At 38.0% G+C, this 27,487-nt stretch overlaps 2 protein-coding genes and 1 pseudogene across 2 annotated transcripts; 1 reads left to right on the top strand and 2 right to left on the bottom strand.

The window, feature by feature from the left end:
* The first annotated feature begins 1,490 nt into the window (after positions 1–1,490).
* LOC130679801 (trace amine-associated receptor 6-like) lies at positions 1,491–2,059 on the top strand. Its single transcript, XM_057489228.1, is given in 2 exon segments — positions 1,491–1,992; positions 1,995–2,059. Coding segments are annotated over 2 exon segments (567 nt in total).
* A 9,509-nt stretch (positions 2,060–11,568) lies between these two features.
* Positions 11,569–12,606, bottom strand: LOC118921698 (trace amine-associated receptor 6). Its single transcript, XM_036903654.2, has one exon. The coding sequence runs from the start codon at positions 12,604–12,606 to the stop codon at positions 11,569–11,571; it is 1,038 nt and encodes a 345-aa protein (XP_036759549.2).
* A 9,829-nt stretch (positions 12,607–22,435) lies between these two features.
* Positions 22,436–23,069, bottom strand: LOC118921684 (trace amine-associated receptor 7a-like; annotated as a pseudogene).
* Positions 23,070–27,487: the final 4,418 nt, after the last annotated feature.

The raw sequence follows: 27,487 nt of genomic DNA, 5'->3' as shown, positions 1-27,487 counted from the left end.
GCTGGGAACTGCCAATCATAGTACATGTGAGTGTCATGCATTACACTACCTCTCTTCCTCCCTGAAACGGGATCTCAGCTGCCTGCTCCCCACCCCCGGCACTTGGGCCCTGTCCAGCTTCCTTCCCCTCACCCCAACTTCCTAGGATGGCCATTGTCTCCACCTCCTACCCCCCATCAGAGGACTGGGTACAGTATGATGAGGGCTGTGGCCAGGTGCACGTTTCTCAGCCTGAGGGCATGGTGGCTGTCATTGCCATCACAGGCTGCTAGGGCCACAGTTTACTCGCTGGGTAACTCAACAGGGCCAGGCCACTCACCCGCTCTCAATCCAGGTACTGAGTGGGTCCCAGAGTGGATGTTGTAGTACCTGTGGGGTCACCTGTCTGCCTTTGCTGAGGTGGTTGGCTCAGGAGAAAGGCACATGCCTTGCTCAGCTTCCTTGCCCAATCTGTACATGAAATCTTGTTTCAGCGGTTGGTGGGAGGAGAATGTGGAAGTGGGGGACAGGAGTGCTGGGCCACAGGCAGGTTCTCCAGGCACCTGGGAGGGTCTGCACCTGCCCTGAAAATATCTCCACTCCCAAGTGGATGGATATTACACAGCACAGATCAAACACCATGACTGGTGAAGAGAGACTGAAGAAGAAAGGACAAAATATGTCTTATACTCAAGGACACGTTTTTCCATGTTTTTGAACAAAGGTCTCCACATTTTCATCTTGCGCCTTGCCCTGAAAATTCTGTAGTCAGTCTTGTAAATGGGGAGTAGGTAATACTATCAAATACTGGGCAAGGGTATTTCAGGACAGTTGAACGTAAAGAAATCCCTTGGTTATGAAAATCATGTTTTTCTACAAAGTAAAAGAGCACAGAAAAATATGTTTTGTAGATAAACGTATTAATTATAATTATAAAAATTAAGTTTCCTTTCCAGAGTCACACCTTACACTATAAGGATTCCTTGTGAGAAATTTTTAATGGGTAAAGTTTAGTGGCTGGCTTCCTAAACCATCCTAGGTGTTAACTTCTCAGACAATGGGAAGGTGGAAGTCTATTAAAAGGTGACTTCTCAAATATGTAATAATATCATATGTGATTATCCTTTGCAAGGAAGAACTTCACAGGTATAAAGAACCAGGTATTTAAATTTCTTTAATTATTCAGATAATGTGAATTCTGTCCTGATGAAAATTCACAGCAGATTTGCTTGAAGTTAACTGTCTATGAGGTTTAGACACAGCTACAAGAAATACTCATATAAATTAAAAACAGAAAGGATAGATTTCTGGGCATTTAAAATGCTTTTAATTTCTCTTCCTAACTAAATCAGAAAGGTTAGAATATGAGGAGGTATTTCAAAGTAGTTGCTCGCATATGCAGTTTGATTTTGTTGTTGTTGTTTTCAGAATTTAAAGTTGTTTTTCCCTACTACAAGGCAGGGCAGAAACACAACGAGAATCAAACTGCAGGACTTCCCTAACCTGCCATTATGCAGCTTTGCTATGAGAATGTGAACGGATCTTGTACTTCCTACTTGCTTGGCTCCAGGGTGATTCTATACGCGGTGTTTGGCTTTGGGTCTTCTCTGGTGATATTTGGCAACCTCTTGGTGATGACTTCAGTCATTCATTTCAAGCAGCTGCACTCCCCGGCCAATTTCCTCATCGCCTTTCTGGCCCGCGCTGACTTTCTGGTGGGTGTAATCATGATGCCCTTCAGCCTGGTCAGGTCCATGGAGGGCTGCTGGTACTTCGTGCCAAGTTTCTGTATTTTGCACACGTGCTGTGATGTGGCATTCTGTTACTCTTCTCTCCTCCACTTGTGCCTCGTTTCCGTGGACAGGTACATTGCAGTCACTGACCCTCTGGTCTATCCTACCAAGTTCACGGTGTCAGTGTCCGGGGTGTACATCTGCATCTCCTGGATCCTGCCCCTCGCATATAGCGGTGCCGTGTTCTACACAGGTGTCCACGAGGATGGGATGGGACAATTAGTGGTTGTCAAATTATTGTCAATCAAAACTCGGTTTTGGTGAATTTTTTGTTATTCTTCACATGATTTCAGAGGCTAAAATACCAAATCAAGGTATCAGTCAAGTTGGTTTCTTTTGAGGAGCCCCCTCCTTAATTTGAAGATAGCTGTCTTCTCTCTCCGTCCTCCTCACATGGTCTTCGCTATGTGTGTGTCTGTGTCCTAATCTCTTCTAATAAGAACACTAGTTATATTGGTTTAGGACCCACCCTTAAAAAAACAAACAAAAACCTCACTTTAACTTAATTACCTTTTAAAAGACCGCATCTCCATATACAGTTACCTTCTGGGATACTGAGGGTTAGAACTTGAACATACGAATTTTGGGGGGCCATGATTCAGCCCATAATAGACACAAGCCAGGTTTTATGACACTATCCAGAGGTCTGTTTCTTCGCTGCTTTTCTGTGACTTTCCCTCCCTCTTCTTTACTGCCTGTAACTTCTAGGAGCTTTGGAGGCAGCTGTTAAGCCTCTCCTGTTTAGTGGCTAGGCAGAATCTTGGAATGTTTACCTGCCATATTGTGGGAGCAGTAATTCAGCCTTAGAGTCAGGTATTAACTACAGACATTGCCCAGAAGCGGAAAAAATTGCCACAAAAAGGCCGAGGATGATTAGCAAACAGAAATTCTGCAAGTGAATGGCTTCTCATTTTTCACTAGCAGTGTGTAATTCACTTCACCAACTTTTCTCAGCCACTTTCTCATCTGAATATCATGTCATTTCACTTCCTCAGAATGTCATGGGATCAAAAATGCAATTCTAATACTGTAAAAAGAAACATATTAAAAAGAGAATAAACCATGGTGCTACAATTTTACATTTTGCTCTCCGGAATATTTTACACTATTGATCCAATAAAAGAGTTTTGGAATGCATATCTAAGGTATTTTATATAATGAAATGATATTGTATAGAGTAGTGGTATATAAGCCTTTTTGTTTTCTTTTTGATTTATCTCTGGAGTCACTCAAAATGATCGATGTATTTTTTCTCATTGGTTTTACTAAGGCTTTTCATTGTCAGGAATGGCTTTGGATAAAAAAATGTGCTTCATAGAGTATTTTTCTCATTGAAAATAGTTTTGTAGGTAATACAGTCCACACAGTTTATGTTATGTCATAGAGGGTCAGAAAAGTGTCAGAATGCTAAGTCCTGTGGGCAGAGGACTCACTGTCACCCAAAGCTGGTGCCTGGTTTGTGTCATCACTGTAACACTGTTGTCTAACCCACATGTGGTCCCATAGCATGAGGGATTTAAAAAGTTGCTAAAGGAAACTTATTTTTGAGTAAAAATGACTTTTGATGAGTGTTCAAGTATGTCTGGACTTGTGAAGGCATGCAGGAGTACAGTCAACTTTTTTTGACAGGAGGCTTAGTTTCCATATATGGAGGATCGGGCTTGGCAAATTGGAAGGCAATGGGAAGATTAACAGCACTGAAACAATCAATAAATAATTTTTTCATGTTACTATTTACTATACTCAATAGATCAGATTAACTGTAGCAGATTTTTAAAAGGACATCATGTTCCCCATTTTTAGAGTATAGGGGGGAAACAGAAAAAATTAAGTGAAAGAGTTGGATACTAGTCCTTTTCAAAAAAAAGAAAAAAGTCCCATAAAATTGCACTGTTGCTAAATCAAATTATAGATAATGAATATGACCAAAATTCAAAGGTAAATGAAAAAATTTTGAAGTTTAGCCTGTGTACAAGCAAAATATTATATTGTTATGAATAATATGAAAGCCTCTAGTGTATCTCCAAATATGGAATTTTGTTTGAATGTGTAGTGGGTATGTGGAGTGTCCCAAGGAGAGAGAATACCGGAGGTTAGATTCATTCACATACTTGATAAGAGTCTTTCCTAAGTATGACTACCCCAGATAGGCTGGTTATAGCTTTCTGATTATACAAGCATATAATCCTTTTGGGTACCACATGATAACCTCCCTGGCCATAGATAGTGGAATTAGAGTTGGAGACATCTAATGTATTAAATTCTCTAATAGATTAAAATACACATATACTTTGCGCAGGATAGAGCTAGTTGGCTGATGCAACATTTTCTAATCTCCTTCTCCCTCACTTGCTGGAAAAGCCAAATGCTCACTATTATATATTGTATCTTCACTTGCAGCCTAGGGGCGTCATGTAATAGAGTCCTAGCTAATTAAGTATAAGCAGATGTCTGTAGAGGGATTCTGAGATAGTGTTAAGGCTTGTGAAAAGGAATGGAGTGACTAACACCTCTTCTTTCCTTAAACGTTGCCCTCTGCAAAGGGTTATGGAGAGGCCAACAGAATCCCAGAGATGCTGTCTCACAGAGACCAACAATCACTTACCTCTGTACTTGATGATAACAGAGAAAAACAATTCCTCATTTGCTTAAGCCATTCTTGGTCTGCCATCCTGTTACCTATAGCTGAAGTCATTGCCAAGAGACACATTTAGCAACATGATTTGAGGAAAGTAAGCGGCAAACAAGCTTAGTGACAGAGCAAAGAATTATTAGTAACAAATACAGTCAACTGATTGTCCAACAATAATGTTAGGTATGGAGAAGAAAACACTTGCCAGATTAGTAGCTACATACCAGGTATCAGGGTATTTCCTCAATTTCCTCACACAGAAAAAGCCAAATCTGAATTAGCAGCTGCAACTGGAGTTACTACCACATTCAAGCTGATGATATTCCATGTCATTCTCTACATTCCATCTGTTTTCTGCACAACCCAAACAGGCTTACTGAATGGGAACATGGGAAGAATCAACACCTCTGCATTTTGCCAGTTTTGATGGTGGCAATAATTGCTGAAATTCATCCAGAAACGCAGTGTGGATTTTGGTTTACTATTTTTTCAGGTAGAGAAAATTGGTGGCTTCCACTTGGCCCTTCCAACCCTACTAGCCCCATTCTACAGGTCAGGGAACCGATGGGAGAATCTGCCAGCTGCTGAGTATGTCTTTCCCAAGCATGCATTCCAGAACTGGGGTAGTTTGGGGGACCCAGGAGGCCCACTGCAGAAAGATCTGATACACTACTCCACAGGTCACCTCAGCTCCATCAGCTCCTATTCTAACTCATGGACCCCCTTAACTGGTACACCTCAGTGATGTTTTGGGTCTTTCTGAATTAGTGCCAGCTTTGAGCATGTGTCCAGTAATCCTCCAAAATCTGAATATTTCTCTTCCCTCAATCTTTTCATAGTCTGATTGTGAATATTGTCACAGATCCCCAGGAAAGAGACTGCATGCCACTTTAGAAAAAGTTAGGAACAATATTAACATTATACATTATTGGCTGTATAACAAGACCCTTCCTCAGGGAGCACCAGCCTGTGAATATTGTCACAGATCCCCAGGAAAGAGACTGCATGCCACTTTAGAAAAAGTTAGGAACAATATTAACATTATACATTATTGGCTGTATAACAAGACCCTTCCTCAGGGAGCACCAGCCTCCTCATCAGCCACGGGGACCTGTCTACTGGCTTGATTCTGGAAATTGATTAAGCAGTGATGACAGTGTTAGTGATTCAAATCAGTTCTGTTCACAAGAAGTGGGGCTTTTCTGCTTATACAGACGGTAAGACTTGTATAGGTTGGCTGTCTTTTTCAGGGAACAGAATCAAGTAGTCAACATCACAGATTTCTGGGAGAAATAGATTTCTGTCTATTGCTTTGTTTTTGCTGTCCATTTTGATGACTATATGCACCTGGTCTTTGGAAATGAAAGAGCAAGTGCTGCCCTTGGGCCCCGCCAGCTGTTTTCATTCCACTACCAATTTGGGAATCCAGTTTAATGGTAGTGATCCTCACTATAATTTCTGACCAACAGACAGAGGTTACCCAGATGTCCTCAAGTACTTCTGGATCCAGTCATGAATTTACTTCTCAAAGCTGTGGTGAAGGGCATATCATCTGGACTCTCCTGATTTGGATAAACAGGCCTTCTGTGGTAAATCCACTCAAATATTCTAGCTTCCCTAAGTGTTTGCATCCCTTTCTTGACAGGAGACCAAGGTAGTCCTGATATTTCAGCTTCACTTATTTTGGGGTGCATTTTGGTCTGTATTTAAGTGACTGAAACAAGCAACCTCTTACAGCTATTTCTAGTCCTTTAAATTTGAACACCAAATTCGCAATCACTGCCTATCGGGTCATATCAATACATGTGGCCCAATCCAACTTTACATTCTTTCTAAATGGAAACATCCTTGAGATCTATTGCCACATTATATTCCTCAGGTATCTGTTAATATAGATTGTAAAAATCTTGCCATTATTCTGTTTCATGTTACACCTCCTCATGCGTCACACTTTATACCTTGCTGTTGGGAGCCTGCTGGGACCTGTACTTGACTATCAGTTTGCTGGCAGAGAAAGGAGTTAGGGGAGATCATGAGAAGGATCAGTGGTGCATTGTAAGGCAGCTACCTCAGGGGTGCCATTCTAGCTTCTTTAGGCAAGGGGGCCTCACCTCTTCTGGCAGGGGTACAACAGCTGCCTCTACTTGTGAATAGGGATGATGGAATTTAGGGGCTGGAGGTACCCAGTTTCATAGGGACCTGCCTATATATCACCATCCTAATTTTTGGAGTCCTTTTCCTTCTCAATCAATGTTGCACTTTTAACAATAGAGACCCTGAAGTTGGAGACTTCAGTTTGCATTGTAATCAGCCAGCTACAGAATGGCTGGCTCAGAGACTCAGTTCTGAGACAATGCCATAGGAGACAAGGGGTTCTTTCAAGGAGTTCATGGAAGCTTTCAGATCCCTCATATGTGCCTTGAGCAAGGAGTTTAACGCCTCATCATTTTCTTTCCCCAAGATCTCCAGAGCAGTTAAAAGAAACTACCCATCTCATTATACTTGTCATTTTAACTTAAATGTATGGCAGCATATCCTGGGTCACCCAGAACCTTGTCTTTGGGAGGCACTTGATTACAGGTGTCTACAGACAATACTTTGAGTAAACGTTTTGCTGCTGTAGGCTATGGGCCATCAGTTCCCTCTCTACCAGTGGAAATAGCATCATAAATGCACCAAATATAATTGTACCCCATATCCCATCCCAGGAAACCCAGAACCTATTCAGAGAACCCATCTTAACATTTAGTTCTTTCAGGGCATAGTTCTTTAATTATGATGATGACCCTCTCTATTTCTTAAAGTCCTGCTTGTCATCATTTCTGCATTGTCTGATTTTTATATAGCCATGACAGCTTACTTATGCTTACTACTTGCATTATATATTTTTTCCATTCTTTTTTCCTCCAAACTGATTTTCTATTTAAGATGTGACTCCTTCAGATTGTGTATGGTTAGGTTTTGTTTTTTTATGCAGTCTGACAATCTGCCTATTCACTGAGGAACTTAATCCACTGGCATCTGAACTAATATTTTGTATATTTTGGTTTACTTCTATCATCTTGCTATTTGTTGTTCCTTTGTTCTCTTTGTATTTTGTTTTCTATTGTTTCTTTCCTGCTTTATTTTGGGCTAATTGGACACCTTTAGTTTCTATTTTTTTCTTCTATTGGTTTCTTAATATGGTTAAATATAACATGTTTTGGGCTTAGTAGACTTAATATTATTAAGATGTCCAATCCTTAAATATTATAAGGAAATACAGCAACTCTAAATATGTATACAGTTAATGGCAGAATATCTAAACTCATAGAGTATTAATGACAAAGCTAAAAGGAGAAATGAGCTAATTTACCATGCTAATCAGATATTTCATTCTCCCTCTCTCCATAACTGATTTATAGTTTCAATTTCATATCAGTAAAAATTCTTGTCTTTTGTTGTTCTTTTCTTTTTCAGGAAATGACACGATGATTCTAAAAGTTGTATGAAAAATAAAAGACATGGAATAGCCAAAACAAGTTTAGAAAGGACAACAAAATGGAAGGCTTACACAACATACTTTTAATACTATAAACTTTCAATGAAGACAGTAAGGTGTGGGCTTAAGTATAGAAATACCTATCAATGGGATAGAATAGAGTTGAGAATTATTTCACACACACATATAGACTCACACATACGTATTGATAGATTTTTAAGAAACAAACATACCTCTTTCACTGGAGAAGGAGTCATTTTTCGTAAGCTAGTTGTTTCTGGCCTCTGTTCCCAGGAACTTTTAAGAATTTTATACTACTCTATATTCAGTGTCTGTATTTTTTCATTTTTCCTCTTTGCACTTAGTAGACATTTTAGAATTTAAAATTTAGACTTCACTGGAAACAACAAGGATAAGGATACGCAATTAGATGGAAACTAGTTTTTAGATGGAGTAGTCAAATTGCATGACTAACACTCAGAGAGACTGGACAGCTCTGAGGTCTGCCTGAGATCTGAGGAGGGATGAAGAAGGAAGGCTTGCTGGGGCACATTTGGAGGTTGGGAGTAGTCAAAATATGATTTTTTGTTGTCTATTATATTAACTGAAGTATTTTAAGGAGTTAACATATATTTCCAAGAAATACTTATTAAACACAAATGAACTATGTAAAGAATCAATTTGATAACTGATTCCATTATATACTAACTTGAAGAGATGCTTAAACCATTATTACATATCCTCCTAAAACAAAATGAACACACAGACCTAATCTCAATGCTCAGATAAAGAATAAAGATTAATGTATTTATTTCATTACAAACAGTAAAATGATAGAGGTAAAATACAAAGCAAACCCTCCCCCCCACACACATACACTGTCCATTAGACATAGATAGACTTTGTAAAAGCATATAGAAGTATATACATATATGGGGGTCATATCACATGTACTATTTTAAATCTCATCAGAGTTTTTTGGGTTTTGTTTTTAGTCAAAAAATGTGTTGTGTTGTTTTTCCACTTCAGTTTATACAGAACTTGCAAGCACATTTTAATGGCTTTATAATTTTCCATTATATATGTGGAGGATGATTTATTTAAAATTTTCTTTATTGATCTAGGTTTTTTCCAGGCAATAATTAAGTTATACGATGAGTGTCCTTGCTGTGTTTGTGTCCTTGCCTGACTCTTTTCTTTGGATTACTTGCTGAAATGAACCACAGAGTCAAGTGACAGGTATTTTTTACATTTTTATATAAATATTTTAGTTTCTTTCAGAAAGGAGAAACCAAGTTCTTTTTTCCCTAGGTGTATATGAACATGTTTAACTCTTACACAATTGCTCGAATTCCCACACTCTCAGTAACACCAGTTATTATTGATTTGTCTCATGTGCCAGTTGGATATATAAAATCCAACTACATTTTTATTAGTATTTTTTATTATTGATACATTTGGTGTTTTAATGTATTTTTTGGTATTTTCCTCTGTAAAACTGCCTTTTCCTTTGTCTAGTGTAATGCTTGTCTCTGCCTTACAGTTTCGTAAAAGGCTTTTACATTTTTAAAGCTATTAACCCTTTCTTCATCATGTATGCTGCCAATAGTTTTTCCAAGTGTGACTTTTTTCCTTAATGTGGCTTTGCTGTCTTTTGAAATTAAAAAAATTTAAATTGAGTACATGAATCTGTATGAGAGTTTTCTGTTATGATTTCACCAATGAAAAATTATAAATGCTAAATGCTGTGTTTTCTATAAATTTTTTAACACCTAGAAGAAATCTGTTTTGATTTTGTGAAATACATGGAGCAAGATGCTTAACAATATTTTTCCAAAAAGTTATATGTCACTTCAACATTTATTAAGTAATCCATCCCTTTCCATAACTTACAATACATTGTTATCTTTATCATGGACCATGTATAGCCTTTGGATAGTGTTTGTAGAAAAAAATGATGGAAAATTTCCTCCAACATGACTCAGAAGGAAAATGATAAGCCTCACGGGAGGAGAAAACTATCACATTGAAGGAAAAACACTATTGCAGAAATTGTACTGTGGTTATTCCCATATTTACAAAACTATCTCCTAAAATATAAAATATGAATCTTGTACTGAATCTGAAATGGCTGATGTGTGGCTCAGAGACCTCTTAGGATCTCTGGAAAGATGGCCTCCCAAGAAACAAATTGCTCAAAATGAAGGCAGAGTTAACTAAGCCCTCTGAAAAGACAGGGTAGACAAGACATTAACAGGGAATATGGAACCAGGAAACTTTGAAAATGTGAAGAAAAGGTAAGTTTGATAGGAAACATCAGAAAGGTAGGGGAGGCCTGGAAGAGGAAAATAATTAACAACTGGCAGAACAGGGAAGTACACAGATTTGGAGGAACTCGAAAATATGAACTTTGTGTCACACATTATTTAGTAAATACGGTTCTAGCGAATGCTTAATGATGTTAACTTCACCAAGAAAGTAAGGTTATGCTATTGAAATTGAGGCACCATTTCTCCTCTAGATGATAAAATACCATATTCATGTGCTTCATATCAAAATCATTGATTTGAAATGTAGGTTTATTTAGAAATTAAATTTATGGCTGAACTGTCTTTTAATACTTGGCCACTTGTAAGTTTTATTGTTCTCCTAAACCAAAGGTAAAATTAGAGCATAAATCAGGGGACATAGACAGAGCTGCCTAACTGAACCAGCCAAATATCTCATAGACATAGGAAAGTATTAGAAACCCCAGAGAAGAATCAATGAGTGAATCAGTTACATACAGTAATCATGAAGCCAAACATGCTACCATCAGGATACCTAGGTTTCAGCTGCCTTTCTCTCTCTCTCAGCCACCCTGGTCTTGCAAGTCCCTGACAATCATTCTATTTGCTACTTATTTTTAATCTTTTTAGTCTGTTTTCTTACGAGAAGAAAAATATCACTGTATAGAATCATTTTAAGAAATCTAGATATGAAAATAGAATTTCTGTTGATATCCAAAATTGTCTTACAACAAGCTGACAGTCACCTATGGAGCAGAGGGCACTTACTAATTCCTCTGGCCCCTGCTCATGGGTATCTGTGTAGAATTCGGCACTGCTGATACAAAGGGCAGGATCCAGGAGTTGCTGAAGCAAATTCCTGATGCAGACACCAGACAGACTTCAATTTTACGTTTTTATGCAGACATAATAGATTTAACTGCCACCCCAAATTTTCCCTTGGGAAGATAAGCAAACCAAAACAAACAAACAAACAAACAAAAAAAGCAACAGCCTCATGAGTAATCGCAGAGAAATGTTTGACAAGTTGGGAGTGAGTAGAAAACTTTGTAAGGAACACAAAAAAGGATATCCAAGAAAAGAAAGATGTTTCATGTTATAAAGGGAAGAGTTAAGGAATAAAAGAAAAAAGGGATGGAGGAAAGTATCTGTAGAAAGTGGGGTGTGCTGAGTGCTGCAGCAGTTAACAAACAAGGATCTACCATTTTTTTGTCAAGTAAGTTTTTTGGAGAAGTGACAGGGAAATGCACACTTAACATGACTGGAAAACATTGATTTATCCTATTACATTTGAAGAGCAATTTCTTTTCTCTTATTAATACTCTTACTTGACTTTTAAAAACTCTTTTCTTTTACAGGTTGTAAATATTTCTTCAACTTCTTCAATTTAATTGCTTACATTTGTTCAGAGAACAAATTTATGTTTGCAGAATTGTCCTTGAAAACCCGACCACTCACAATAACTTTTATAGCATTCCTAAACCATGGATAAAATAAAGCATAAATCAAAGGGTTCATGGCTGAGTTATAATAAGCACACCAACAGCAAATTTCATAAATATAGGCAGGGGTTATGAAGCCCATAAAGGCATCAATTAATGAGTCAATACTATATGGTAGCCATGAAATCATAAATGTTACCACTGTGATTCCCAGGGTTTTAGCTGCTTTTCTCTCTCTCTTGGCCACTCTGGATTTATAACTGTCTGATGATGATTCTGTTTTGCCTCCAGTATTTTCAATCTTTTTAGCCTGTTGTCTAGCCACAAGAAAAATATTACTGTACAGAATCACCATAACAAGGGTAGGTATAAAGAAGGAAAAAAAATCTACCAACACCCAATTTTGATTTACGACTGTCTGACAACCCCCTATACAGTTAAGGGCACTGGATAATTCTTCTAGCCCATCATCATAGGCTTCTGTGTAGAACACGGCACCGCTGTACCCGAGGGGCAGGATCCAGGAGATGCAGATGCACACCCCGGACACTGACACTGTGAACTTGGTAGGATAGACCAGAGGGTCGGTGACTGCAATGTACCTGTCAATGGAGATGAAGCACAAGTGGAAGAGAGAAGAGTAACAGAATGCCACATCACAGCACGTGTGCAAAGTACAGAAACTTCGCCCAAAGTACCAGCAGCTCTCCACGGACCTGACCATGCTGAAGGGCATCACGGTCACGCCCACCAGAAAGTCAGTGTAGGCCAGAGAGGCGATGAGAAAATTGGTTGGAGTGTGCAGCTGCTTGAAATGAAGGATTGAGATGATCACCAGGAGGTTTCCAAGCACGGCCAGCGCAACCCCAGCGCTGAACACTGTGTAGAGAATCAGCCGGGCCCCTGGCGAGTAGGGAGTTTTCACGCAGGATCCATTGACGTTCTGGTAGCAGAGCTGCCCGGCAGCAGGCGGGGACCAGACGCTGCTCATGGTGCTCTAGTTTATGTTCGGAGAATTCTGTCCTTGCGTATCACAAGGAACATAAGATTCTAATTTTCAATACTCCTGGGGAAACTAAAAAAAACATAAATATGCCAGATGCCTAAGGAAACAATCAGATATTATTATAATGTTTTCTTTCCCCATTTTCTGGGTTTTAAAAATTATAAATCTTAAATGTTTTCTATAACAAAAAAAAACCCAATGAAAGTTACATCATACATGATTACTGAGAGTTAATTTAAACTAACTAATGCTTGGTTCCCTTAATTGTTAAAATTCTTTAATTTATTTTTTGAATTTTTAAAATTATTGTTCATGTACAATATTATATTGGTTCTGAGTACACAACATAGTGATTCAACAGTTACATACATTATTAGATACTCACCCCAACTAGTGTAGTTACTATCCCTGTGGTCGTAAATATATTTTTTTATTTTTTACCTCCAGAGTCCTTTTTTGCAACAGGCACTGATAAAGGAAGTAAGTATAGAGTTGAAGGCTCACGTCCTGTTGGCTTTATCTCTGTGGTGTCTGACCTGCTTTCCTGCCTTGATCCACAAGCAGTCCTTCCAGATAAATAAAAGCCATCAATGGGAAAATCCCTAGATGGAATCCCTAGAGTGCAAAGTGTGAACATGGAGGATTATTTTCAATAGCGATTATTAAGAAAGTTTACAAAATAATTCTTTACCTTAAACTGTTAGCCATTATATTTCTTGGGCCAAAAATTTCTTTTTTCTTAACTAGACCCTTTCCCTAATCACAATCCCAACATTGGCACCTTGCTGGATTTTTATTACACAGATACAACAGGGGACAAGCAGTGAGAGTCAATACTTGGCTTTTTCTGTCCTGTTAAGAATAATTTTCGCATCTGCACTGGCAATGAGCAAAAGGTAACATATTTGAGGACAACCTGAAATTGATGAAATACATTACAGGAAAGCATTAAAAACAACATGATATTTGGATACACCAGCATTTCTGAGGTCCCATGACTGTCAATGCTGGTAGAAAGATCAGTTCTCCTCTCAGGACATTATGCCTGGAAATGTATTTGCAATGTCTTTCCAGCCACATGAGAAATGGGCAGTGAACCCTTTGACTACCCATTCTTTGTGGTTCCAAGTGATAGAACTTTCTGTTCCCAATGCTAAAAGAAGTCATGTAAGAAATAAGAAGCAAAAACCTGGAAAATGGGAATATATTCCTTGATATATCTGCCATCCCTTAAGAATTTGGAACACTGAAAATCAAGGAAGAGTATTATTCAGCCTTCTCAAAGGGTTCAAGACCCTTTCCTCTACAGAACCATAGAGATATTTGTGAATTTGCTTTTCAAGTCATAAGGTGATATTGGTGTTATTATTAATCCATTTGGCCATCTGATTCCTAATCAAGAAAATTAATACTCTTAACCTAATGATCTTCAGGATTCTAATATTTTTGGAGAGTCTGGTTTTGTAAGATGATGTTAATTGTTTATACAGGTAAAGGTCTAGGCCAGGCTTTCTCACCTTTAGCACTATTGACATTTGAGTTCAGACAACTCTTTGATGTGGGGGTTGCTCATATACTTTGAAGGGCATTTACCAGCATCCCTGCTACCAGATACTAGTAGATGCCAGTAAAATCCCCCCAAGGTGAAAACTAAAAATGTTTCCAGACATTAACAAATGTCCTCTGGGGAGCAAATTTCTCAATGGCCTGCCCCATTGGGAACCAGCATTTTAGGCAATAAAAAGGTCCACATGATACTTACCATTTTGGGTAAAGAAATAACTTGATATCTTCCCCCATTATCCTGAGGTTTATTCATTAATTAAGTCATCCATTTAATACAGAGTTGTTGAGTGGCAGGAGCTGAGTACAAAGTAATGAGTAAACCATGATCCTACCCTCATGAAGCTTGCAGTCTTCAGAAGGAAACAATCTTTAAACAAGTAAACAAAGAAATGGATATTTTATATTTACAAATTGTACAAAGTATTATGAAGGTGAAAGGTATTGGCTTGTGATAGAGAAGTCAGCAGCCTAGACAGGTGTAAACAAGAGGATTCCTTCAAGCAGAGTAAGACAGAACTACTTTAATATTTGTAGAATTTTGATATCCTATATACTAAGAAATAGGAGAGGAATGGCACAAATGCTGGGTCTTCTGACCTTTTTTAACAGAGGGAAAGTTAATGAAAAAGAAATATAATGCTGGAAAAAAGAGAGACAGACAGACAAAGACAGAGATGAGAGGCTACTGTGGTCTAGAAGCAGGAGTGGGGTTGGAATTCTGGAGCTTGTTCCAGGAAGAATCTGGACAGACCCTAGGTTTTTATGAATTAATTTAGAAAACCAAGAGCTAGGTGTCTTCCAGTTTCCTACCAGCTCTAATTTTCAATTATTCTTTCTTAGCTACATCTTAGGATATTCAGTCAGGATTCACATTCTTTCTCCTATTCTTCTGTCCCCAACAACTCTGAGGGCCCAGTGAGGGCCTAGTTTGCTACCAAAATCAACAGGATCAAAACAAATTGAGTAATGAGTCTTGAGCCAAGACATAAGAGATGAAGATACTAAACTAGGGAGCCCCAGCCTCCAGCTGCATCAGATGGAGCCAGCAATCTCTAAAACATAATCGAGAAACTAGAAGGCCTCCCAAATTGATTCAAGTCGTTAGAATGCGTCCTCAGGAAAGACCAGCCACCTAATCAATTGCATTGTAACCTGTCAGAGACAGTGTTCATGGGGAAGATGTAATTCATTAGAAGTAACGAAAGCAGCAGCGACTAATAAGAATTTGTTTGCCTGGCTAGGGATTGGGCTGCTCAGACTGGACCAAAATATAGATGCAATGTAGCAAAGTATTTTATAGAAAAATGAAGGGAGGAAATAGGAAGGGAATTGAAAATACAGTAGTACCTTGTTTCCGAGACTAATCCCAAAGGAGGAATGAGAAGGAGCACTGAATGTCATGGACTGAGAACAGTAACTCCCGGCTATGACAACCGAGCTATGTGACCTTGGGCAAGTTGTTTGTAGTCTTTGGATTTACCACCATTGAGTAAGCTACAGATATGCCTACAGCACTCAGCAAATACTCAACTACTTGAATAGAAAAATCACCAGAAAACTGTATCTATTTTCATAGATGTTGAAGTGTCCCCTTTATGAAGATTTCTGGGACAAAATTCCCTCTGATCTTAGTTTGGAAAACTAAGCTAACAACAAGTTAGCTTTTTCCTTATTGGAACACTAAGTGAATTTGAAGAGACTTAACTTTTTTTTTTTTCACTATATCATTGAATGTTATTAGCAGAATCTAGGTTATTTTATATACTCATATTTAGAGTTAGCCCCGAGCTGAGATGGCATGTAAATTGAAGGCTTTTCCTAAAAATTCTTGCACATGTATGAACTTCCTATTTTGCACATAAGATCATCTTGAGCTTACGCATTTGTATGAGATAAAGACCAGACTTAGATAGCAATCATGTTTCTCATGGGGTTATGTTTCCGACACTAAGGGCAGGATTTGGAGGCAAACTTTTGATTGTCTTGCATCATCTAAAGTTTTCAGTCTCAAATCTGCACGTGATAATTGGTTTACAGGTTTGGAACTTCTCAGCATTCCTAAAATAAAAGCCCATTAAATAAACCATTTCCCTAATGATTGAGAGTGTGAGACATTCCTCATTACGTTGAGGTGGGAGAAAGATGCTTTAATGATCTCTGGTCTTCCAGGGCCCCAACTCAGACGTTTGTTAATGACAGGAAGGGCAGAAAAATGTTTTGTACTCTTGTCTTTTTGGATTAAGGCTGGAGGTGACCAAACAAAGAGGCAGGGTCAAAGTGACAAGCTGTGAATGAACAGTGGTTGGCACTGATAGCACACACTCAAATGTCTAATCTGCAGTCTAAGCAATATTTCTGGCTATTGCATAACTGAATCAGTTCTCATTTTGATCTATCACAGAATTCATTTGTGTTTAACAACTATTTCACAGAAAAAATACTTAGAAAATAATGCGCATTAATTGCTTATGAAATACTTTGGGGTGAGAAACCACACGAAATTGTATTTTGCCCACTCCCAGCCTCCAAATGTGCTCCAGCAAATCTTCCTTCTTCCTCCCTCCTCAGATCTCAGGCAGACCTCAGAGCTGTCCAGTCTCTCTGAGTGTTAGTCATGCAATTTTGACTACTCCAGTTATAAACTACAGCCTCTCCCTGCCTGAGTAGCCTTGTCCTCGTTGTTTCCAGTGCTAGCCAGGCCTCAGCTTAAAAAGCCTGCTTTTAGAGAAAGGGCAAGTCTGGTTTTTCATCCTTAAAGCACCCTCCTTTTCTGTTCTACCCCATAGGCAGAAGGAGACAGTAGAAGAAAAAGAGCACATTAATTTTATACCAAATTTGGTCTCCCTATAACCTTCACTTGGAAGTCATGACACATCTGTAGTGAGCCTCTAAATGGTGTCCCTCTCATGCAGGGCATGTGGGGGACTTCAGGCACCCTGGCAGGAGGCATTCCCATTCCCAGTTCCTGGTCTCGTGATCGCTGCTGGGTTGACCTTTTCCAACATCCTCCTTAAGCCCCATGCGATGTGTCACAGACCCTTGGTGTGCCCTGAATGGGTGACCGTATGGGCTTCTCCCCCTGCCAGCCCATTCTCCTCCCCGCTGTATCTCTCCAACTGTAGCTTCCTCTGCTCCAAATGAACACAGGACAGGTCAGCAAAACTATTGAATAAGCAGATCTAAAGAGGAATCAAACTTGAATCATCTTGCCAAGACCTTTTTCAATGGACTGGTCCCCTGCACAAAGGGACCCCAGAAGCCAAAGCCTGTGAGGTTTCCCATCATGGACAGACTTGGCAGAGGATGACTGAAGTGGATCACCCCCACCAGGAAACTGGATAGTGTGGTGGGCGGGCTTCCCCAGAAGGAGTCACGTGTGTACCTCACCACAGAGCCTACACATGGGCACCTGCCACATTCAGGCACTGCCATACTGATGCTGGAGTTCTTGTTTGCAGAGTCAAAGAATGAACTTAAGCAAACAGTCAAGGTAGGAGAGTCAGGAAGTCTTTTATTTAGAGATACAGTGCGAGGACAGACAGAGCTCCTGGCTCATGCCAGGAGGGGATAAGAGAGCCTGCAGTGGTGCGTTGTCTAGTGGATTTATAGGCAGTTGAGGATATTTGGGAACATGAAAAAAAGCTTAGGGAGGTGGACTTGGTAAGTGGCCCCTGAATATTTAGAACTAACTTAACATAAGGAATTTCCTACCTTGATTTCTCTCTGGGATACCAGCGTCTTAGTCTGGGAGCATATCAAAAGGCCACCTGCCCAGCTCCCAAGGTGGGCTGAGGTACTGTCTCTGCTAAAAAGTAAGTTAAGAATCTTACTTCTTAAACTTCCTGGGTGTTAAAATGCAATCTTATCTTTAAGGTGGAATCCTTTCTGCCTTTTACTATGTTGTTTACAGCTGGGTCTGCATGCTAAATTAACTGCCCAGTTTGCAAAATCACTTCATCAGATCTGAAGGAGGAAAGAAAGCAGGTAGGCCTGGGCCTTTAGCATGCTAAGGTGAACCTTACACATGATTATAAATGATTAGCATAATAAAAACATGGGCTACTCTTCTTTATCTGGGGAATGTTAACTGATCTCACTGAAGAATGACTCTAGAGCTTAATGTTCAACACAGAGTTTTGGTAGGGGGTTTCCTTGCATGTAATTACATTGCTCTGACAGCAGATATCCTGCCTTGCTTTTTCCAGAGGCCCTCACCCTATTCTGTCTAAGCCCATGGTCCGTCTCAATACTACCAGGCATGAGAACAACTCTGTCCCATTGTTAATCCTCCTTATCCCATTCCTGCTCCACCCTGGAGGTGGGTGTGACCACAGCAGTGCAGGAGACAGGAAGGAAGAGGGAAAGGGAAGACTCACAGCTCCCTGCTCTAGGGCCTGGAGGGCACTGACTGAAGTAGGGAAGGTGGAGTGCTGAAGAGGGTGTGATCCTGAAGTGTTACTCTGAGTTAGAAGGAGCTCTTCCTTGGCTTGCAAATACTGGTAATTAAGCGGAAAGCAATAAGGTCTGCCCAGAATGCACTAAAAGATGAGGACAGAGACTGAATGGAGCAAGTGTGCCTGAACTAAAAGGTAAAATGGTAAATAAAGCTGGTTTCGGTCTGTGATGCACCAAGTACGGACTGTCCCAAATCTACTGACATATTCTATGAGCCAGGCTTCCTAACCAGATTACAGGGAAGGATAAATGTGATGACTAGAATCCCATTTCTTCATGCTTCTCTTGAATGATTTCCAAAATATTTTCTACATTTTGAGAGATCTCATTAATTTCTTAGAAAGCAAATAATAATCATTCAGTAATTCTGAATGCATTCTTAAATTTCTCCCTTTTAAGCATTCATGGTAACAAATAAATGTGCTGCTGATGAGGTGCTCTTCAAAATCTGACCACTGAATTTCCAGTTCAATATTCAGGGTTGATATTTCAGAACATTAAAAAAATAAAACACATAGCAAGATGTGGGCAATGACCAGTCACCCTGGATGCTGTTCTGAGAGGCAGAGCAAGCCCTGGAGATGCCCTCCTTTGCCTTGCCTTGATCTTGCAGTTGCTGGATCTTGAGACTCCTTTGGAATTTGGGGAGGAGTTGCCAATGGAAAGTAAGCAAGGGGTTGTATGGGGGCTCAGGATAGTAGGTATTTACCAACCAGTATTTAATCATCAATGCTTTCACAATGGGAGTGGCTGAATTAGTTGCTGCCATCTGAAGATCAGCCCTATCAAGATAAGTGAGCACAAAGTGTTATGTTCCTTACTCCTGAAATCCCAGCTAAATGGCCCAAAAACTATTTCTGAAAGATATAAATCAGATGGGATCTAATTGACTGAAAAGCTAGAGTAAAGAAAAACACAACCCAAAATATAAACAGTAAAAGTCTGTCAGAGAGGTAAGAGCTGCTCTTTCCAATAGAGCTAGGGAGAAATTCTAAGTCCCAAGAAGGTCAATCAGAAAGAGTCAAAGGAAGAAATATTAAAAGCGATTGTAGGGAAATTTTCTTCTGGGTTAAACTAAGGTGTGAAGTTTCAAATTGAAACTGGCTACCTAGTGCAAAGAGGTCAAATGAAAAAAATATAGGCAACAAATTCAGACAATGATAAAAGGAAAATCTTAAAAATTCCTAGAAACAGGGGTCAGAGAAGGTAGTTAGCTCAGAACAAAAGAATGAAGATCATGCTGGCATCACACTACATCATATACTTTTCCTAGAAGGCAATGTAGAAATGCTTATAAAATTATGACGGATTTTCTATTTTGAACCAGAAATTCTAATTCTACCTAAAATTATTATATTAATTGAAGTTCTATAAAAATCCAGCCAAGCTAATTAAGAACCATATACATATCTGTATGTATATATGAGAAGGAAATTGACAGCCATGGAACTATGGAGCCAGCTAGTCAGATCCAGTGGAGATAAGTTGAGGTTGTCTTCAGAAAGGAGAGCTTGTGCTGTGACCAGGTGTTGACGGGGATGAGGGTGGACCAAACCGGGCCCTGTGGACAGCTGGCACTGCTCGAGCGGGTCCAGCACCTACATGAACACATGAGACTCCATCTGCCTGACCTTGCTCAGGATACACACTGCAACCTTAAAGGTAGCTTTCAGTTCTAATATTTTACAAGTCTATCATCACCACCCAAATACTGAGTGGTAAGGGGTATGTGGAAAAATACAACATTTTTGGCTTGGGAATTTTCTGTCCTTTCAATTCACCTACAAATGTCTTCCAGGTAAAGAGGGAAGCTCTTTCCAGAGGTCAATTCAAATAAAATTCATTTCCATGAGTGGTCATGCAAGATACCACTAACTAACATGTAGAGTGTCTGTAACATTGATAATGATAATCACTTTGATGCATAAAGAATGATCCATATAGAAACTGGAAGAATAACCAGATGGGGTCAGATTGATTGAAAAACCAGATTAGAGAAAAACATAATCCAAAATACTCATAATTGAACGTTGTCAGAGAAGTAAGAGCTATTCATATAAATACAGCTTGAGAGAAATTCTAAGCCTATTATTTTCTTAATATGGTCATGTGCATCTATATAAATTTATTAAAATATTTCTATATTTAAAGGGATGCATATCTGTTCAGCAAACATTATTGCTTATCTATTATTTCCAAGAACAGTGCAAGGTCCAGCTGGAGGTATAAAGATGAACAAGAAGGAACATTCTCCTAAGTAACACAGTTTTGGGGGGGAAATAAATATGCACAACAGATGCCTAGAAAGTGGAAAGTAATGTCATAGACACAATGAACATAGTGGGTCTAAGAAAGGGGGATGGATAGAACTGCATCTATAATCTCTACTGTCTTAATCTCTGTGCATGGAAAAATAAAAGGTAACTTTACAAGGTACTGTTAAATACATGAGCTACTAAAGGTGCATAAAATTTGCAAACATTTTCATATCATTATTCATAATAATGAACTAATAATTTGTGGAAAAAAGTTAATGAAGCTTCTAATCTCAACAGTGCTTAGGTGAGATGAAGTGATTTGTGTGAAATAAAATGTAAAGGTACCAAATGAATTAATAGTATAAAACAACAAGATTATGATTTTGGTTAATGTACAGACCAATCATGCCTTAATAGATAAGACACAGTTTATTTCAGTGACTCTTAATTCAGCCGAGGGAAAAAAAATGTTGTACAATAAAATACTATTTCAATAATGAAGAAATACGGATGATTGGAAAACTAGAGAATCAAATGTTTTATCATAGCAAATCAATTACTTCCTGCAATGTCCCCATCTTCCCAAATAATTTTGCTTTTACTTTTCTTTATGGTGATTGATTTTTTTTCCTTTGAAAATAATTTGATAGAAAATTGTGTCGCAAATTGCTTACAACTTGGGTACAGTGGCTGGGCCTTTCTCCTCTGTAAGGGGAGGAATAGTTAGTGGTTATTCATTAACTCTCTGAGTCCCTGAGTGTGAATATTGGTTCTGTTGTTTAACAAGTATGCCACCTTGGGCATGAGCTCTCACCTCTTTTGCCTCAAGTTCCTTTTTTATAAAATAGAAATAATACTATTCCCCTGCTCATAGGTTTGTTGTAGAGACTGGGTTAGTGCCCATAAGGCAGTGACATGCACAGAATGTCAGATAAATCATTATGAGGTTTAAAATGTTTTTAATTTTATATTTTCCTGGCTCCAGAGCCCATGTCTTGTGTACCAGAAACAGTGATGTTCACTGAAGCAAAGGCCAACAGACTAGTCCCCACACAACCAGAGCAGTTCATGGAAGAGAATCATGAGGGCAGTCGCTTGTTTATAGTGAAAGTTTTCAAGCACTTATGAAAAAGACAGAATAGTGTGTTGGTCTAGAAAAGTAGGTGGTAAAATTAGACGATTTATCTAATGTATTTGAAAGGCCACTAAAAAAGGAAATACAGGTGTAAATGTATTAAACTAGATGTTAGAAGTACTATTTGTGTGCAGAAGCTTTAAGGTTATCAGTAGATTTCTTAATACTTTGATTTTAGCTTCTTTAAAATGAGGCAGTATAGCTATAGTTTGCCACACAAGATTAGAAAAAGTTACTGAAACCACTAGAATCAAAACAAATTTATAATAGTGTCAGAGCTGAAGAACTGGGGTAACCCAATATTTATTAGTCTAGGGTGCCTTTAATCATCTGTAAAAATCAAATAAAGGCAGGAGAGCTTCCCACAAGAACAGTTTAATTAGAAATAATATAAACTATTTCAGAAAAGCGTGGGTATGAAAAACAAAAGGAAATTTACCAATACCCAACTCTGATTCACTGCAATTTGACAGCTTCCCACACAGTGAGAGCACTTACTAGATCCTCTAGCCCAGCCTCATTTGCACCTGAGCCAAGAAGGGAAAAACTATAAATAATTTCAAGAACCAAGTGAAGGCAATACAGATGCCAGAAACAGATGCAGTGAACCTGGTTGGATAGACCAGAGGGTCACTGACAGCAATGTATCTATTGACAGAAATAAAACACAAGTGGTAGATAGAAGCATAGCAAAATGACCCTTCGAAACAAGAGTGAAATTTACAGTAACTCTGCCCAAAGTACTGGCAGCTCTCCACAGACTTCACTGTGCTGAACAGCATCACGGTCACACCCACCAGAAAGCCAGCGCAAGCCAGAGAGGCAATGAGAAAATTGGCCGGGGAGTGCAATTGCTTGAAATGAAGAACTGAAATCATCACCAAGAGGTTTCCAGATAAGTCAGGGCAGCTCCAGAGCCCGACACCATATGCAGAATCAGGCAGGGGTCTGGTGAATAGAGTTTTCACACAAGAACCATTCAGGTTCTCAAAGCACAATTGCGCAGCTGCCGAAAGGGGCAAATCACTGCTCATGAATCTATTCTCTGTGTCCAAAAGTCTATTACTGCTTTGTTTGTTTACTTTTTTAGATTCCATATGTAAGTGAAATCATATGGTATTTGTCTTTCTCTGTCTGACTTACTTCATTTAGCATAATATCCTCTAGGTCCATGTCACAAATCACAATATTTCATTCTGTTTTATGGCCAAGTAACAGTCCATTATATATATGTGCCACATCTCTTTTATCCAGTCATCTGTCAATTGACATTTAGGTTATATTTTGGGAATTATAAATAATGCTGCAGTAAGCATAGGAGTGCATATATGTTTTCAAATCAGTGATTTTGTTTCCTTCTGGTTAATTCCTAGAAGTGGGAATTATATTTATATTTTACATTTTAAATTTTATTAAAATCTAGAATATTCCACACTTAGCTTTAATTATTCTGATTTGGAAAAAATGGGTGTGTACAAATACAAAATGTTTTTTTTCCTCATGGAAATACATATATGTAAACAAGAGCTTCTGCTAAGGTTTTTTTGGTTTTAGCTTTTTGTTTCTAAGTGGAAACTATTGGGGAAATATTAAAGAATAATATGAAGAAAGCATCTTTGTAATGTGGTTGTATTTTTCTTTTTATTTTTTTTGCAGCTAACAGGCTTTTTAAAAGCCAGAGTTTATTTTTATTTACAACAAGGCTCAAAATGGTTTAAAAAGGCCCAAAGGCCCAAAGATCTCTGGGTCTCATATAAAATAACAGTCAGGAATTTGCTATTGATGCCTCTACCTCACAACACTTGAAAATAGTGAAATCCAAGCCTCTGGGCGTTTCTGAGGTTTGATAATTCTTCTAGGTTGAGAGATGAATTTCCTGAGGGTTGACATGCTTCATGGAAGAGGAATATTGCATCAATAACAATAAAAACATTTTTAGAAACAACCATTATCATTGCAGGTGAAAAAGTATATGATCAGATAAGAAAGCCACCACAGAAAGTTCCAGAAGCAAAATGAATAGTCCAAATATGAAAGAAACAGATATATTTGTAAAAATTTTGTGGAAACCCTTCTGGCCATTTTCTCAGCAGCCAATAACTCTGGCTATGAGCTGGAAAAGCTGGGATCATAATGAATCTTTTCTATAGAGATTAGAAGAGAAAAGCTAAGGTCAGGTAACTCAGAGGCTGACCAGGAGCATGTAATGTGAATATTTCTGTGTCATTCTTTGGATTTTACCATTGACAAATTTCCTTCTTCTCTTTTAGAGACATAGAACAGATCTCAGCTTAGGCTTTGAAAAAAGATTTCTGATGAATGATTTCTAGTTATCCTTAAAAATCAGCTTTTTTGGTATTGAGGTACAATTTATATTTGAAAATTTCACACTTTCAAAGTGTAGGGGCTGATGACTTATGATATATGTATCCATCATGTATCTACCTTTGTAATCAAGATATAGAATATTTCCAGTGCCCTTTAAATTTTCTTTGTGCCCTTTTGCAGACAATCTAGCCCTACATTTTCACAATCCTGCCTTTGGCAACTGCTGGTCTCCATTCTATTGCCACAAAGTAGTTTGTCTGGTCTAAATATCACAATATACATACTCTTCTGTGATCTTTCTTTCAGCTCAATGTCTGAGATGCATCCATTTATTAGGCATGTTAGCGATTCATTCCTTGTTATTGCCAAATAACAATCCACTGTATGAATATACCGCAATTAGTTTATTCATATACCTGTTGACAGACATTTGAACTTGTGTTCAGTTTGGGGCTATTATTAATAGCGTTGCTATGAACATTCAGATGCAAATTTTGCATAGACATATGTTGTATTTCTTTTTGGTAAATACCTAGGAAAAGAATTACTGGACCATTTGGGAAGTGTATGTTTAACTGTACAAGAAACTACAACTTTTCTTTGAAAAGTGATTGCATCATTTTACTTTCCCATCAGCAATCTATAAGTATTCTAATTGCTCCAAGTCCTTTTCAACATTTGGTATTACCTCTCTTTTCCAATCTTTGTTATTCTTTTTATTTCAACCTCTCTAGGTGTTATGTAGTAGTATCTTGTATCTTTAATGAGTGGTGATGGTGATGATCTGTTCTTGTGATTATTAGTCATTAATGTATCCCTTTGCTGAACTGTCTGTTAAAATTTTTGCCTAGTTTTAATTGAGTTTTAAGTTTTCTTATTTAGTTCACTGTCCTTTCTAAATACATGTTTAAAATGTTGTCTGGATACAAGTCCTTTCTAAATATATGTTAAAAATATTGGGCATTTCAATTTATTGAAGCATTTTTTGATGAGTAAAAAATTTTAATTATGATCAAGTCCAACTTATTATTTATATTATGTTTCTTGTCTACAAAATCTTTGCCTAATCCAATATCATAACTATTTTCTTCTATGTTCCTTCTGGAATTTTTATAATTATATTCTCATGTTTAGTATGATTTATGTCATATTAATTTTAAATATGATGTAAGGAATGGTCTGAGGTTTATTTTTAATCATAGTAATATGTGGATATTGAGCAATTCCAACAGCAGTTTCCTGAAATGACTACTTTTTTCTCCATTGAATGATGTTTGTTCTTTTATCAAAACCAAGTAACCATATACGTGTACATCAATTTCTGGACTCTATTCTATCCTGTTGATCTCCGTTTCTATATTTAGGTCAATGCCTTATTAACTTGATTTAAATTTTATAGTAAGTATTAAAGCCAAGTTGTGTAAGTCTTCCACTCTGCTCTCATTTCCAAAATCGTTTTGGCCATTCTATATCTTTATCTTTCATAAAACTTTTAGAATCCCTTTTCAATTTCTAGGGGGAAAAAACTGTGTTTTCTTGATTGGCATAAAATTGAATCTATAAAACAATTATGGAGAGAGGTACTAAAATATCTGATGAGGCCAGATAAATTTGCTCATTTCTCCTTTTAGTTTTATCATTTATGGCTCATGAATTTAGGTGTTTTGCAAATACCTGCACACATAATTAAGATTGCTATATTTCCTGGTAATATTGAAGGGCAGGTTATCTTAATATTGAATCTACCAGGCCACATATATATTCTGTCTCTCCATAATTAAGAAACCAATAAGAGAAAAAAATGAAAACTAAAAGTGTTATTTTAGCAAAAAATAAGGCAAGAAAGGAATAAGAGAATCAAAATACAAAGGGAACAAATGAGAATCAAATACCAACATAATAGAATTAAACTCAAATATATAAAAAATTACATCCAATATAAATGGATTAAACTCTTCAATAAAAAGGCAAAAATTATCAGATTGCATGAAAAAGCAATTCTTAACTATATGCTGCCTATAGGAAACACATTTTAAGTACAAAGACAGAGTCTGACGGAAAAAATTATGGAAAAGACATTCAAGGAAAATAACAAGCATAAGAAGGCTGCTATGGCTGTACAAATATCAGATGATGTAAAAACTATGACAAATAGTACTTTCAGAAATAAAGAAGGACATCGCATAATGAAAAAATAATTGTGTTTGAGAGAAACTGACTCTTATGATGGGTTATCTGAATAGGTTCTGGGTTTCCTGGGATGAGATATTGTATAAAATTATGTTTGGTGCATTAATGATCCTATTTCCACTGGTAGAGAGGGAACTGATGGTCTTATAGCCTACAGCAGCAAAATATTTACTCTACTTAGTATTGTCTGTGGACACCTGTAATCAAGTGCCTCCCTAAGAAAAGGCTCTGGGAGACCAAGGATTTGCTGCCATACAACATTTTAAATAAAATGACAAGTATAATGAATTGAGTAGTTTCTTTTAACTGCTTTGAAAAGCTTGGGGAAAGAAAATGATGATCTCAAGAAGCTTTAAATTCCTTGCTCATATAAAGCCCATATAAAGGACCTGAAAGCTTTCATGAATTCCTTGAAAGAACCCCTTATCTCCTATAGCCACAGGACTGAGTTTCTGAGAACCAGACTCCAAGTCTAATTCTGTAGCTGGCTGAATTACAATGCAAATTGAATTTTCAGACTCCTAGGGAAACTTTACTAAAATTCTGGCATTGATTAGGAAACAAAGGGATTCAAAAAATTAAATGGTAAAATATAGGCAGGTCCTGATGAAATTGGTTACCTCCAACCCCTAAATATTTTCAAGCCTTTTCTGCCAGAAGAGGCTGCCCTTCCACAAAGTAGGTCAGTCTCCCCTATCTAAAGCAGCCATAAAGACCTGCCCTGAGGTGGTTGCCTTACAATGTACCACTGACCTCCTCAAGCCCTCCCCTAATACCTTTCCTTGCTTTTAGACCTATAATTTAGACTCATGTCTATCAGGCCCAAAGAATGAAGTATGAAGTGTGACCCATGAGAATGCATGACTCAAAACAATATTAAAAGTATTTTAATAACATTAAGATGTAATTCCTAAGGTGCTTAAACTTCTACTTA

Source organism: Manis pentadactyla, chromosome 12, assembly GCF_030020395.1.
Source record: "Manis pentadactyla isolate mManPen7 chromosome 12, mManPen7.hap1, whole genome shotgun sequence".
In the NCBI taxonomy this organism is placed as follows: domain Eukaryota; kingdom Metazoa; phylum Chordata; class Mammalia; order Pholidota; family Manidae; genus Manis; species Manis pentadactyla.
The sequence above is the reverse complement of the archived record's forward strand: the minus strand, read 5'-3'. Positions and strand labels throughout refer to the sequence as shown.

What these genes read in the sequence shown, in the direction of transcription:
- LOC118921698 (XM_036903654.2), bottom strand. Translation starts at nt 12,606, where the DNA reads ATGAGCAGCGTCTGGTCCCCGCCTGCTGCCGGGCAGCTCTGCTACCAG.